This window comes from Meleagris gallopavo, chromosome 5 (genome assembly GCF_000146605.3).
Source record: "Meleagris gallopavo isolate NT-WF06-2002-E0010 breed Aviagen turkey brand Nicholas breeding stock chromosome 5, Turkey_5.1, whole genome shotgun sequence".
NCBI classification, from domain to species: domain Eukaryota; kingdom Metazoa; phylum Chordata; class Aves; order Galliformes; family Phasianidae; genus Meleagris; species Meleagris gallopavo.
The window spans coordinates 4667629-4681630 of record NC_015015.2 but is presented as its reverse complement, the minus strand read 5'-3'; the positions used below and the strand labels follow the sequence as shown (position 1 = coordinate 4681630).

Genomic DNA, 14002 nt, shown 5'->3' with positions numbered 1-14002 from the left:
ATAAACTTTGTTCCTACTGATGTGAAGAGGAAGAACCCTGATGATACTGGGGCCATATGGTGAGGTTGTTTTCGCCTTGTCCTCCCTTAGGGGAGCCAGGGAGCTATGGTCCCAGGAACGGACTCTGAATCAGAAGACTGGAGGGTGTGTCTTCACAAGTAGAGGCTTTCTTTGCTTTATCTTGAATTTGAGGATTTCTCATCCTGCTTTTAACTGCTGGTTGTAAAGCTTTGAACACTACTGTGAAAAGTAGTGTTTTGTTGGCTTTTAAACTGAAAATGGTGAGAGTTGAGAAAATTCTTTGTTTCTATAGAAAAGCATCCACACAGTGGGCAAGAAAACACTGAGTACTTGTTCCATTGTCTCTATATCTGTTTCTCAGTAAAAAAAAAAATCATTAGGAATATGTGTTCAGGTTGGCCAAGGGTAGCTTTGTTCCTCAAGACAGGCTGGTGGGGCACTGCCACAGGCTAATGGGGAGAGTTCTACCTGGTTTTACCCTTGCATTACTCCATGGTTGTGTGTGGCTCCATGGAAAGGAGGTGGATGGGTGCTGCCATTTTTCAGTAGTTATTGTTTTTCTTAAATGTTTCTCTCTTGTGTTGGGGGGAAAAAAAGAGCCTTGTAGTTCATAGGATCATAGAATCATTAAGGTTAGAGAAGATATCTGTAAGATCATCAAGTCCCCACCGTGCCCACTGACCACGTTTCTAAGTGTCACATCTCCACATTCCTTGAACACTTCCAGGGATGGTGATTCCAGCACCTGCCTGGGCAGCCTGTGCCAATGCAGTACCACTTTTTCTGAGAAGAATTTTTTCCTCATACCCAGCCTGAATCTCTGTGGCCCAGTTTGAGGCCATCCTATTCACATGCTTGAAAACTTGAACCCTTTATGTGCTGAGCCCTAAAATATAACCGAGATATGTTAAAAGTAGCATCCCTTTTGAAAATACACGTATGTTTTTAGATCTCAGTCAATGGCTCTTAGTGCCTTGGATTATCAGTTGGTGGTATTTCAGAATTGTGGACCATACACCCTTCGTGGTGTGCTGTGTGTGAAATCACCCTACAGGAAAATGACCGTTCTGAAGCAAACCACAAATAAGATAACAAATCCTCTGCTCTAGTAGGAAGATTGGTCTCCTCATGAGAAAAGAGGGACTGTTTCTTAAATGAAACAGAACAACCCTCTGATACGAAGCTTTTGAAATTCCAAGGTGTAAATTGCCAGGCTGTGAGGTAGAAGATGGTGCAGGACTGCTGAGAGCAGTTTCTACCTGAGCGAGATGTGTATGGAGTAAGAGGCTAAAAGGAATGATGTAAGCAAGGAACATGTGCAGCTGGGAAACATCTTGATGCTTTTCCTGCCTGAGGAAAGGGGCTCTGAAGAAACATTAGGGAGGAAAAAGCCACTGTGTTGGGCCAGATGGCTGCTCTGTTCTTTTTCTCAAAATGCTGTGACCAACACCGCTGCATTTCCAAGGATGCAGTCATGGCAGCATTTATGATGTAAACTGGTGGGCTGTGCAGGTAGGTGCTTGTCCTGTGGATGGATCTGAGAGATCATCTTACACATTTTGAGTGTTTGTGTCCTGATCTAACCTAATCATGTCAGTTCTGTACCAGTGTCATTGTAGTGTAGTGGCCCGGTGGTGAGGGAGCTGTGTCTGAAGTGTGCCAAGCCCCAGGAGGATCTCCGAACCTTTCCTTTCTCTGACCTTGTGGCTTGGTCTCCTGGCTCTAGCACTACTTCTCACTTTATTTCCTTCTCCTTGGAAAATAGAGCACAAAGGAAAATTGAAATCTGCTGCTGCTTGATAGTGCTCATTCTCCTTTGATGCACCGTGTAGTTTGTCTTCCTGTTCCAACAGGAACTACCTCTTCTGTGCCTTGTTGTGAGATGCTCTGAGATCTTCCCATCCAGGGAAGATGTTGAAGGTGCAGATGTTTTTCTTCCAATTGTCCATGGCTTATTCCTGCTGTTCTTTGCTAATGGTTGTTAGGGGTAAGTTGCGCTGGGGAGTTGTATGGCAACAGATCTTATTCATGCTGGATCCTTCAGGAGGTACTGAAGAAGAGATATGCTCCCATGTGTGCAGACAGCCAACACCTTCTGGCCAATTTTGAAACACTTTGCAAGGATGAAACACTGTCCACTTCAACCAGCAAGCAAAGAACAATTCCCAGATTGCGAGTATCCAAGCTCAGGAACTGGAAGAGCTCCCTTGAGGCCTTTGAAAAGGGCTGGCCAAGGACCAGTAAAATTTGTTCCAAGTTCTGATTGATGATTTCCGTCAAGTACAGTAAGTGCTTATGGAAAGGCATGCTCAGTGGGAACAAGAGGTTTCTGCAAGCTGCAGAGGTGATGACACAAGCCTGTGTTGCTTATGGGGTGTGCTTGTTTGAGCTTCAGGTTGGGGTGAGCTGCTGGTGCTGGAGGTGCTGCATTTCAAGGGGAATGGTTTGCATTTTATGAAACAGCACTCATTAAAGGATCAGGAGCTGTGTGGTTCATCATGCTGAATGTCACTTTTGGTCACCTGAACTTGACAGAAATTGCTACTGTACAATAAAAAGTATGATTTGGCATCTGCAAGAAATACAGAGAGCTTCAAGAGCTCTAATAAACAACTGGAGAAGGTGAAGAAGTGCTGGCATGGTTACAAGGGACAGTATGCGGTTCTGCTGATGTGAGGAGACATGGAAAGTTGTATGGCAGTGTGGGAAGCACTCACAACTTCAATCCTAAATGGTGGCATTCCAGGTAATGTGCCCAGAGGCATCACATCCTCTGCTCTGCAGGACTAGCAAGTGACCCATGGGAGGCTGAGCAGCACCAGGAGGACAGTGTGGGATGGTGGAGGAGGGGATGCAACACTGTGCATCCAGAGGGCTCACAGAAAACCCATGTGGGCATGGCTGTGTCTTGGGTGGCTGTGTGAGCCTGGAGCCAACCCTGCTGCTGGGGGTCAGTGTGGGTGGGCTCTTGTGGTACAAGATGTGCACATAGCCCTTTTCCTTTGGCTGCATTCAGCTTGTTCTTATGTACCTTCATCTAAGGCGAATGTCAGATGTGATGGGATCTTGGATTAGGCTAAATCTCTGAGGTTTAGCTGGAACGTTATCTCGCTGTAGCATTTTTCTCCCTTGCTCTTTTCTCCAAGGCTTCCCCTACAGACAGCTACTTCTCCCCTTCCCCCACATCCTGTCGGACCCCAGAGCATGTCACAAGGAATTAGCGGCTGAAAAGGCCAGCAGAGGCTGCTTCTCTGGAACAGGCTCTCCTTTCTGAGCCCGGGCTGGCCCCTCTGTGTGCCTGCTTTGTGTCCGGGCCAGCTCCCCTCCCCCTGGCCATTCAATGCATGCCAGAGCTGAGGCTGGGCCCGGCACCTTCCCAGCACTGCTGCCCTGTGCCATCTTTCGGAGCCCAAGGGCTTCCTGCAGAGTCAGAGATGTGCCACGGGAGGAGATGAACCTTCCCTCCCATCTCCGTGCCACTGGCGGTGTCTCCCGCTTTCACTTCAGCTCCTTCCCACAATTCACATACAATTTCCTTAGAATAGAGATGATGTCACTTCCTTCCAGAGGGTGCCGGGGTGTGGAATGGGGAGTCACGACCCCCCTGGGCTTGGTGGCTCTGGCAAGATAAATGAGATGGCTTCCCAAGAGGGAGGGAGGACTTGCTCTGAGGACGGTGCCCAGCACTGTGTGCAGGCAGGCACTGTGCTGTGCTCCCCTTTGCTGGCTGGGATTTTCAGTGACTGCAAGAAGAATTTGCTGTTCCCTCCTTCATTCATGATGCCTGTCTCTGTGGATCTGCACTTTTCCTGCAACATCCTTACGGGAGAGAAGAATACCAAACGGCTAGACTGCAGGCCATGTAAGATTTCTGCTTCCGCCCATCTCCCTCTGAGCTGAGAGCCGAGGCTCTGGGCTCTTTGCGTGCAGGGCTTGTGCCTGCATGCATTTCCCTCCTACTTTCAGCATTGGGGCTCCTCACAGCAGGGTGTAGATTTCAAGGTCTGGGGAATTTTTCACCCTTCGGAGCAATTTTGGGAGCACCACAAGGGATTCTTGGTATTACAAAAGTAGGATCATTGTTCTCAGGGCTGGCTGCACTCTAGCCTTGCACTTTTCTTCCCCCCTCCCTGCTAGAGTCTGATCTTCATCTTCTGGAAATGTAACTCTTGAGTTTATGTGCAGGAAGGAGGGTGACTTTTTACGTGGGCATGTAGTGATGTAGGGATGTAGATAGGAAAAGGATAAATGTTTTTTAGTTAAAAGAAGGGAGATTTAGGTTGGGTTTGAGGAGGAAATTCTTTACCCAGACAATGTTGAGGCCCTAACATAGGATGCCTGAAGAAGTTGAGTGTGTCCTGTCTCTGCAGGTACTCAAGGCCAGGCTGAATGGTGCCCTGGGCAGCCTGATCTGGTGGGGGCAACCAGCCCAGAGCAGAGGTTGGGGATGGGTGGACTTTGAGGTCTCTTCCAGCCCTATCATTCTGTGGTTCTATGATCTTTAAGGTCCCTTCCAGCCCAACCCATTCTATGGTTCCTTGATCTTTAAGGTCCTTTCCAACCCAACCATTCCATGGTTCTGTGATCTTGAAGGTTCTTTCCAACCCAACTATTGTATGGTTCTGTGACTCTGTGATCTGTTTCCCTAGAATGAAGCCAGAATTCTTACAGTGACATCATTGTAGTTTTTTAGTTGTTTAATTTTGTAGGCTTTACAATCTGAGGCCTTCTGTCATCTCCTTTCTGTTCAAATGGGTGACAAGACTTCAGACCTCAGTGTTTAGTTTTTGCATAGGAAGTCTTTGGAAGTGAATCATGACTCTTTTTGCAGTGCATGGGTTGCCCAGTTAGCACACAGTGATGAGTGGCAGCCCTGTGCCCGTTGGTGTGGCAGGGTTGTTGGTGGCGAGACTGGGAATCACCAGATGGCCAGAAGAGCGAGGAGTTTGAAAACAAAGCTGTAGTGTACCAAGTGCTTTGATTATTTTGTGCTAAGGAAATGCTAATCCAAATAATGTTGTAATTTCACATGTGCTGTGTGTGGAATGGAGTGTTTCCTTCACCCAAGTGAAGTACATGCTGAAGTGTCAGCCTGTTTGCTGTGCAAAGGACTGCTGTTTGCAGGACTCATGCAGGTTTTCAGTGCTTGGTATAGGAACAGATATGTAGCACAGCAGGTTTTAGGGTAGCCAGCACAGCAGATAAGGGGAGGGTTACTGCATGTGACTGGTGAATGATTTGGTAGGATGGGGAAGCTTCAGAACTGCAGCACTTGGTGCTGTGACAGACTGGGCTCCATCACAAACCCAGCACCTGTGTTACTTTGACGGTTCGAATGACCTAAGTGTGATCTTGTGATTCATCCTGGTTTTTACACCTAGAGACGTGTGCAAGTTGAGTTTTTGGTGTGGTTTGTGAGGCATGGCAGATGATCAGTGGTGGCTGTGGGCAAACAGGCTGTAGATAAGATAAAGGAAATCAGAGATTGATAAAACCTCACAGACTGCAGGTGAGGGTTGAAGTACGTTGTGCCAGAAATGCAGAAGGGAGATAAGGTGCACTGCAGGGATGCACAGAGCTGGTCTGACCCAGGGACTTGGACTGGAGCAGATTGGAGCATGCACAGCAGCTCTGAAACAGTGTGGAAAAGCTGTGCTGGAGGAGGTAGCTGGGTAGCCCTACAGAGTCTTGAGACTTCTATAACTGCTAAAACCCTTTAAAAAGGGTTTGTGTAGCTTTAGAAACAGGAGTACAAACAAAACGTGGGGAAGAATAGCCAGCCCCTCAATCTTCAACCTTTTTTAATTGTTATTGCCTGTCAGGGCCAGTGTGAGCGCAAAGGAGATGTGGAGCTGGCAGGATTCTTCTGTGCAACTTGTGGCTGAGTGAGAGATCACCTAAGGGTTTGCTCCCTCGGCTGTAAGTATTTTCTGCTGGGAGCTAGTCAGTAGCTTCCCCAGATGATGCTGCTAACTGCTAATGGGAATTTGGCTTGCTGAGCCTCGTGAGGACTGTCAGTTCTGGACAAGGGAAGGGGATGGCAGCAGGCAAGCCTTTGGAAGGATGTGGTAATAGGACTTTTTTGGGGACTGAGACTGGTGTAAGCTGTCCAAAGCAGCTGACCTGTTACTGACACGTGGCCCTAACAGGATTCCTGTTAAACACGAGAAGTGGAGCTGAGTGAGTGGCAGTTGTGTGCGGTGAGTTACGTACTTGCTTCATCCAACACTTGTCACTCTTCAGACAGCACCTTCCTCTTCTGCACTCTCCTTTTTGAGCGTGCCATGCCTCCTAGTGCTGGGAGGAGGAAGCTCTGCCATCTTGGGTGTCAAGTAGGTTAGCTCAGATGTAGACCTTCTGCTGGCCTGTGGCTGTGGGGCTCTGTTGCAGGGGTGAGGAAGGTCAACAGTGTCTTCGCTTCTTTTTTGTTCTAGGAGGTGAGCATCGTGCCTGCTGACCTTTCTTAGACCCACTAGCCATGCCAGGGATTGTTGTGTTCCGCCGTCGCTGGTCTGTGGGCAGCGATGACCTCGTTTTGCCAGCAGTCTTCCTCTTCCTCCTGCATACCACCTGGTAAGTGAGAAAGGCAGGGTGATGGTTTGAATTCCTCCATGATTCTGCTCCTTGCAGCTGTAATTCTTGTGCTTACATATGCAGCTAAAAGGCTTGTATGGGCATTTTTGACAGCCACTAGCATATTTCCAGCTTCTGGTTGTTTGCATAAGTGCTATTCTAAGCTCAGTTTCCAAAGAGTAAGCCCAGCCCAATCTCGTTATATCCTTCTGTGCTACCCAGGGCTGGAATTTGGGCTGTGTTACTGTACAGGGCTCAGGAAAAAGCAGTTGAAGTAAAAGATTCTGGGCATCCAGAATGTGGGTGGCAATCAGCCCATGGCAGGGGGTTGAGACTGGATGGGCTATGAGATCCCTTCTAACCCAAACCATTCTATGAGTGTATGATCCCATGGGATATGTGACTTGGCATCTCTGTGCATGTCAGGTTTGTGATTCTCTCCGTGGTGCTCTTTGGGCTGGTGTACAACCCCAATGAAACCTGCTCGCTGAACCTGGTGGACCATGGCAGAGGCTACCTAGGCATCCTGCTCAGCTGTATGATCGCAGAGATGGCAATCATCTGGCTCAGCATGCGAGGCAGCATCCTGTACACTGAGCCCCGAGACTCCATGCAGTATGTGCTCTATGTCAGACTGGGTAAGATGCAGTGGCCTGAGGCCTCCTAATGACTCAGCCTCCACACTGCCATCTGCTAGCGCAGAAGACTTCTCTCCCCACACCCTGACAAACACAGATTCTCAAAGACATCCAGATGGCCACTTGTATGTGATATGCATCTGAATACATCACATATACTGCACCCTGCCATTGCTGTAAGACTCTCATGCAGCGCCCCAAATATCTTTCTAGCAAACTTTTAACTTGTCATTCTCGTTGTGATGCAGGTACATCCTTTTCATGTAACAAAATATGCTCTCCTTCTGTCTTGCAGCTCAGATTTGCCACAGTGAGATGCATCTACACCTCTCTCCCACTCTTTTTTTTCAACAAGTTTTCCTAAGATACAGACATATGCCTTTGTAAATCATGGCTGTTCTCACCCTGAGGCCATGTGCATGTCCTTTTCCTGACATATATATATTTAAATCTGCATCCACTTACCTTGAAGTGTACTTGACCTTTTGACTCACACATAATGCATCTCTCCATCCTGCAATGCGCATTCTGATACTCTGCCTCCAGGAGTTGGGAGGTAAATAGATTTGCCACCTGCTCGCTGGTTGCATTTTCTCTCTGAAAGTGCCTATGTCTTTTCTTGCTAAAAACATTTCCTGTTTTTCTCATCCACCCAAAAACTAGGTGGAAAAAGAGACTGTTTCTCAGTCCATCAACCAGGGATTCCATTTTACGTTCTCATCCCTCCCCTGGTCCGTTCTCTTCCAGATACAGAAACTTGATCAGATTTTTCTATGCTGGGTGAAGACTTTAAGAGAATCTTTTGGAGATACAGAGTCAACAATTCCATTCCAACAAAGCATATTATGTTTTTGCATTTCTGTTTTTGCTGGATTGTTTTCATGCAAAATTTGCTAAAAGATGGGTAACTTTGCTTGAAAACTCTATCTAGGAGACATTTCCACCTTGGAGTGCTAAGAGCAAATCATTAACATGAATAGCAAACAAGTCTTTCTCTCCAGTTTCCCAGGCACAATGTGATCTCCCTGAGGAAGCATGCAGAGCCTGACAGCTTCAGTAGCACTGTTAAAAACAGACTAAATGAGACAGGGGAGGTAGAGAGAGTCTGAGGAATCATCCTGTTTTCTTCCCTGTGTTTAAGATTTGTATTTAAACTGTAACTTGAGTCTTGTACATGTTTATTTCATGGTTGTTTTTTTGTTTTTTTGTTTGTTTGTTTGTTTTCTTCACTCTTAATGGCTCTGGTGATTGAATTAGGGGTGTGACCTTTTTGTGGGCAAGGTCCATGTGATAACCTGATTTCAACAGACCACATTTAGCGCTTATGAATCTAAGGTCATAGTTGCAATAGTAGCCCACAAAGGTCTTCTTGATGGTATTGCTACTCCTGTTCCACATCTGGTAGCCTCAGAGGGGAGGTTAGCTAAGGTAGGCAAAGCCTGAGCTACCTAGCTCAGCTTCAGAACACTTGAGGAGCTGGGTCCAATCTGGTTTCTTTCTCACTGGGTGGCTGCTCAGTTTTCTAGGCTGGGCTTGGGTTCAATCCCAGCTTCACCAAATGCTTGCTAGGTGCTACATGCAGGCTGTTTACCCTCTGTCTCGTTCCCCATCTGTACTGTAGGGTCATACTGTGTTGAGAAGGTGAAGATGGGCACTTCAGAGCAGTGTTTTCCAACTTTTTTCTTGAGCCATATTCAGGTGTAATTTCTTGCTCTCTATCAGGGTAACATGCAGAGCTGAGGAGCCAGTAAGTGCTTCCTTAAGGGCTACATGTTGGGAATTGTTGCTGCAAAAGCTGCAAAGGTCAGAGGTGATGGAAACATTTCTTAAGTGTAGTAAGTAGATGTATTCCTGGGTAAACACTACTATTTATTTCGTATCTTTGAATTAGGCCAGTTTTACTGTGATGGTGATTCTCTTTACCTAAGGAAGTCTTTCCACTGTTGTGGAGGAAGGACAGCTATTTGATTGACTCCTAATACAGCCAAGAGCACTTCTAGCTCTATGTATGTGGTCCATGCGTCACTTAGGAGGAGTTATTGATAAGGAGACATTTTGGGCCCACTTTCTTGAATATGCCACCATTCTCGTGGCCTTTTATTCTGCAGCTGTCCTACTAAAGAACTCATCTTTGGGATTCCTTGCAAGAAGATGGGGAAAGGCAGTCATTGATCCTTAGGGAGATGCTGCTACTATTCATTGTGTTCTTTTTGTTTCAGCTATCTTGGTGATTGAGTTTGTGTATGCTATTGTGGGCATCATTTGGCTAACGCAGTACTACACTTCCTGCAATGATATCACAGCAAAGAGTGTCACTTTGGGTATGTATTTGGAATGTGTATGCACAGACATCTCTTGCCTTGGAGAGCTAATTCACTCATGCATGTGGGGATTGACTGTTGGTAGTGAATTGTAGCTGTAAATGCTGTGCTTGTTTCCCTCAAGAATCCAGTGCTCAGAACAGTTGTTCTATTCATTTACTTGTGCTGCCTGCACTGAGGCAAGAATCCCTGTTCCCATGGAGGGGTCTGGCATGGGGAGTCTGAAAGCCCTGGTTCTCCTTCTGTTCAAATAGCTTTCCTGTTTTTCTCAAATTGCTTTTCAAACCCAACCATTCTTCTGGGGGGAGTGATGGGAATGCTGGAGTCCACTAGGTCTTCAGTGAGCCTTTAATGTAGTCTTCTGCACAAGCAGTCTCCCTGTGGCTGCATAATCTAGCTGTGGTCAGAAGCCTTTGCAGAAGATTTCTTTGTGCTGCAGCTGGCTGCAGGAATATTTGGGTTAGCCGCTTCTGTCTGCCCTGTGGCAACAGAGAGGCGTGTGTGATGTGTGCAGAGAAGAGCAGGAAACAACACTGCCAAGACCTGAGGGCAGAGCACATGACATATTCCCTTTCTTTGTAGGAATGGTGGTGTGCAACTGGGTTGTCATCCTGAGTGTCTGCATCACTGTCCTATGCGTCTTCGACCCGACAGGCCGGACCTTTGTCAAACTGCGTGCTACGAAGCGGAGACAGCGCAACCTAAGGACCTACAACCTGCGGTAAAGCACTTCTGGAACGGCACCCTGCTTCCTGCGGCTCTTGGCATTCTTCCTGCCTTGCTTCAGGGAGCATTCGCTTGCAGGTGTTGCTTCCCTTTGGTGAGGGTGATTTGAGAGGAAGGCAGCTCAGACTGTCAGGTGCTGTGTGTGGGCATCTGTATTTAAAGGAGACAAAGCAAGGCAGCGCCTGGCTGGATTGTGTGTTAGTCACTGGCTTTGTCAATCCTTCCTAGCCCCTTTAGCCACAGTGCTGATCACAGCAGCTTGTTTGTCCATCCTGTTAGCAGTGTTTTACCTGCTAACAGGGAAGCAGTGTTTAAATTTTGCTTAGGTTGAGGCACCTTTGTCCAAAGCCTTTTTCTTCTTTTGTGTTTATCTGCAAAATATGACCTTTTGACCTGAAATTTCTTATATTTGATCTTGGCCAAGAACCAGATTCTTTTGGGTTGGCAGCTAGATGTTCTAATTAAGAATTGATTGCATCTTTGAGCTAACCAGATGGGGATGTGAAGGCTTTTTTCACCAAGCAAGGCATTTTCCCGAAGCTTTTTCCTGTAGTGGGACAGAACAAGCAGGCTTTGTTTCTTATGCAGTTTTGACACATGTAACCATAAGTAAGGAATGTAACTCTGTAGGACAGAGGGCATTAGATTTTGAATGCTAAAAAATAAGGCTTTTAAAAAATATCATAGAATCACAGAATGGCCTGGGTTGAAAAGGACCACAGTGATCATCTAGTTTCAACCCCCCTGCTATGTGCAGGGTCGCCAACCACCAGACCAGGCTGCCCAGAGCCACATCCAGCCTGGCCTTGAATGCCTCCAGGGATGGGGCATCCACGACCTCTTTGGGCAACCTGTTCCAATGTGTCACCACCTTCTGTGTGAAAATATCCTGCAAATTTTGCATTTCTCATTGGAAACGTATATTTGAGGGGTGTTTTGAATATATGCTCTTTCCGTGTCTTGAAGTGGAATCCTTCAGAACCCCTTTTTCTGGAGGGAGGAAAAGTTTCCATATGCCTGCTTTTTATTGCAGAATAGAAGAAGCTTTTCTTTACCTTTCTAGTATGTTGCTAACACTACCCTTTAATATTCAGAATTAGTGCCCTGTAAGCCTAATGGCTGCAATTGCTGCATTACGATGAAAACATTCCCAAGCAGATGGTAATGAAAAGCTGGAAGATGGCTCTGGTACCCCACAATAAATCAGCGCTGTTTGGCTTAATTCACTTTTTTTTCTTTTTGATGGAAGGCTGAGCCACAGGTTGCAAAGTTCTTTTTGCTAGGAAGCTTAAAGTAAATCACAACGGAACACCAAAAATGATTTCCCCCTGAAGTTTTGAAACCCCAGAAATTGAGTGAAGGTATTTGTCCCTTGGGCCATGGTCAGGCTTTTTCCTCCAGGCCTGTAACGTTTCCAGAGAGCTTTTTCCTGCTGCTTCGAGATTTCTGCTGTAGGAAGGGAGTGTTAACAGATGTTAACAAGCAAAATGCTGTGGGCTGTAACGTGGAAGGGAAACATGAAATAATCCTATGTGGTTGCTACTAAACCTATTGCTTCCAAATAGTATATTTTGAAATTAGCCACTTGCTTGAAGTAATCCTTTCCAGGGAGTTTTGAAATTCTCTGCCTGCTTCTGGATTATGATTCTGCAAGATGCTGAGGGCCAGTTGTTCCTATTGCATCCCTTGGTCTGCAGTGATATGAGCCTGCTGAGCTATAGCATTAATTTGGCATTAGTATCACCTTAATCTGATCTGTATTTCCTGTCTCAACTCATGAAAGAACTCTATTTGGTTGTCACATTTAGGAGACGTGAACCTTCAGCTTCCTTTTTGTGGTTCTCTGTAGGTATTGGACTGTGGTTTTCTTTTATCTGTGGCTTCTTGATATCTTGCAGTATGAACAAAATAAATCAAACTGAAACAAATGGCTCAATTAATTGCGCTGAGACTTTTCTAAAAGAACTTGTTGTAGGACTCATCCAAAACATGTGGAAGTTCAGTGTTTGGAAGAAAGAATTTGGGAGAAGTCAGAGAGAAAATAGCTCAGAGCACGCTTGCTTGTCCAGCCCCCGCAGTGAAGTTGTGAAGTTCTTTGCATTGCTACACGAGCTCTCTGGCATTTGGTGGAGCAAACAGAGCATTGCCAGCTCCATCTTAGGTCCCTCATATTCCTCTTCCACTTTTGGAATCTTCCTTGGAGGTTGTGGATGTTTGTTTTAAAATACTCAGCCATGAAACCCTGCAAAATCTCCTCTTTCTGTTGTAGGCAAATATTTGCTTACCAGCAGCTTTTTCTTCCAGGTGCAACTAACTCTCTGTGCTTCGGCTCTTCATGGCAGAAAAACAGAAGCTATCTTTCTTTTATTGAACTGACCTATGTTACGTTGGTCTGCGTTCACATGACAGCGAGCCTGCATTACAGGAGCTGTGGACCTTATCCATATGCAGGCAGCATGGCTTTCTTGGGGGGGGGAGGGAAGTCAGCTAATTCCATAACACTGAGCCTGTCTTGATCTCAGGTTTGTTCTGCAGGAATGCTAGTTAAACTTAATGGACTGTCACTCTGAAAGTGTAGTAACTAGGGCAAGTTCACAACAGTGGAATGAACTCAGCAATAGCTTATTTTTAAATAGAGTTGTCCAATTAGCTAAATTTGAAGCTGAAATTGAAATGTCATATAAACCAAATGTGGGTTGAGTGAAACCTTCTGTATTCAGGCTTTTTTTAGCCTTTTCTAAATTGAAAGAGAACCTTTAGCTTTCTTCCCCACTTTTGGTTTGAAGTTATGCACTATAGTCAAAGAATGGAAATTTTTTCAGTTCTGAAACTGGTACATATCATAAAAATATTTTTCTGAGTAAGCTATTTATTGGAAAAAATTGCACAGCTCTTAGTGCTAGTGCTCAGAGTCTTTGTTTTTTTGTAAACCTTGATTTCTTTTCTGCAGACACCGCCTGGAGGAAGGGCAGGCCAGCAGCTGGACACGCCGCCTTAAAGTTTTCTTTGCTGCACACGGACAAAGGACTCTCAGTCGGTAGGTACCAAGAAGCTCCTGGCAGAGAGCAAGCTCTGTGTGTGGCCAGTGATGTGTAGGACTCAGCAGAGCGAGCAGTGTGGGATTCCTGCTATCAAACCTGGACATGCCTCATTTTGCTTGCGAGTGTTCTGAGATGTGGAGCCTCAAGGAGTCCATTGAGCCTTGACAGCAATGCTTGCAAGGACTGACATTGTCCTCCAAGAAGCAGCAAGCTGAGCCACCGCTCAGAATGGACAGACTTCACGTTTTGCTCTATGCTGGTTCCTTTTCCTTCCTTTCAGCGTGAGTAGGGTGAATTAAAGCCTGTATTTCTGCAGGAGCTTACCTAGGTATCCTATGCAGAAACAGAATCATAGAGTGGCCTGGGTTGAGAAGGACCACAATGATCATCTAGTTTCAACCCACCTGCTATGTGCAGGGTCGCCAATCACCAGACCAGGCTGCCCAGAACCACATTCAGCCTGGCCTTGAATGCTCCAGGGATGGGGCATCCACAACCTCCTTGGACAACCTGTTTCAGTGCATCACCAGCCTCTGAAGAAGCTGATATTTTGTTTAGATGCAGATATAACATTGCTGGGGAGGACACTTGACTCTTTCAAAACAGCTATTCTTAACCTTCTGGTTTTAAATATTATGGACTTCTCTCTGAGACAAATAATAGCACTAAAGAGTGGTGTTGT

General features: G+C 46.0%; 1 protein-coding gene across 9 annotated transcripts in view; it reads left to right on the top strand.

Annotated features, from left to right (window-relative positions):
• Window positions 1-13636, top strand: part of LOC104910947 (sn1-specific diacylglycerol lipase alpha-like) — a 31867-nt gene extending 18231 nt beyond the window's left edge. For 5 of the 9 annotated variants that reach the window (XM_010710780.3, XM_010710779.3, XM_010710782.3 and 2 more), the window contains 5 exons: window positions 6456-6594; window positions 7021-7232; window positions 9452-9553; window positions 10136-10274; window positions 13230-13635. In XM_010710780.3, the coding sequence (XP_010709082.1) occupies window positions 6500-6594; window positions 7021-7232; window positions 9452-9553; window positions 10136-10274; window positions 13230-13320 (639 nt within the window). In that variant the 5' untranslated portion in view covers window positions 6456-6499 and the 3' untranslated portion in view covers window positions 13321-13635. Of the gene's footprint in view, window positions 1-5843; window positions 5941-6455; window positions 6595-7020; window positions 7233-9451; window positions 9554-10135; window positions 10275-13229 lie in introns of all 9 variants that reach the window. The other 4 variants (XM_010710786.3, XM_010710785.3, XM_010710787.3 and 1 more) reach the window with 2 other exon arrangements.
• Window positions 13637-14002: the final 366 nt, after the last annotated feature.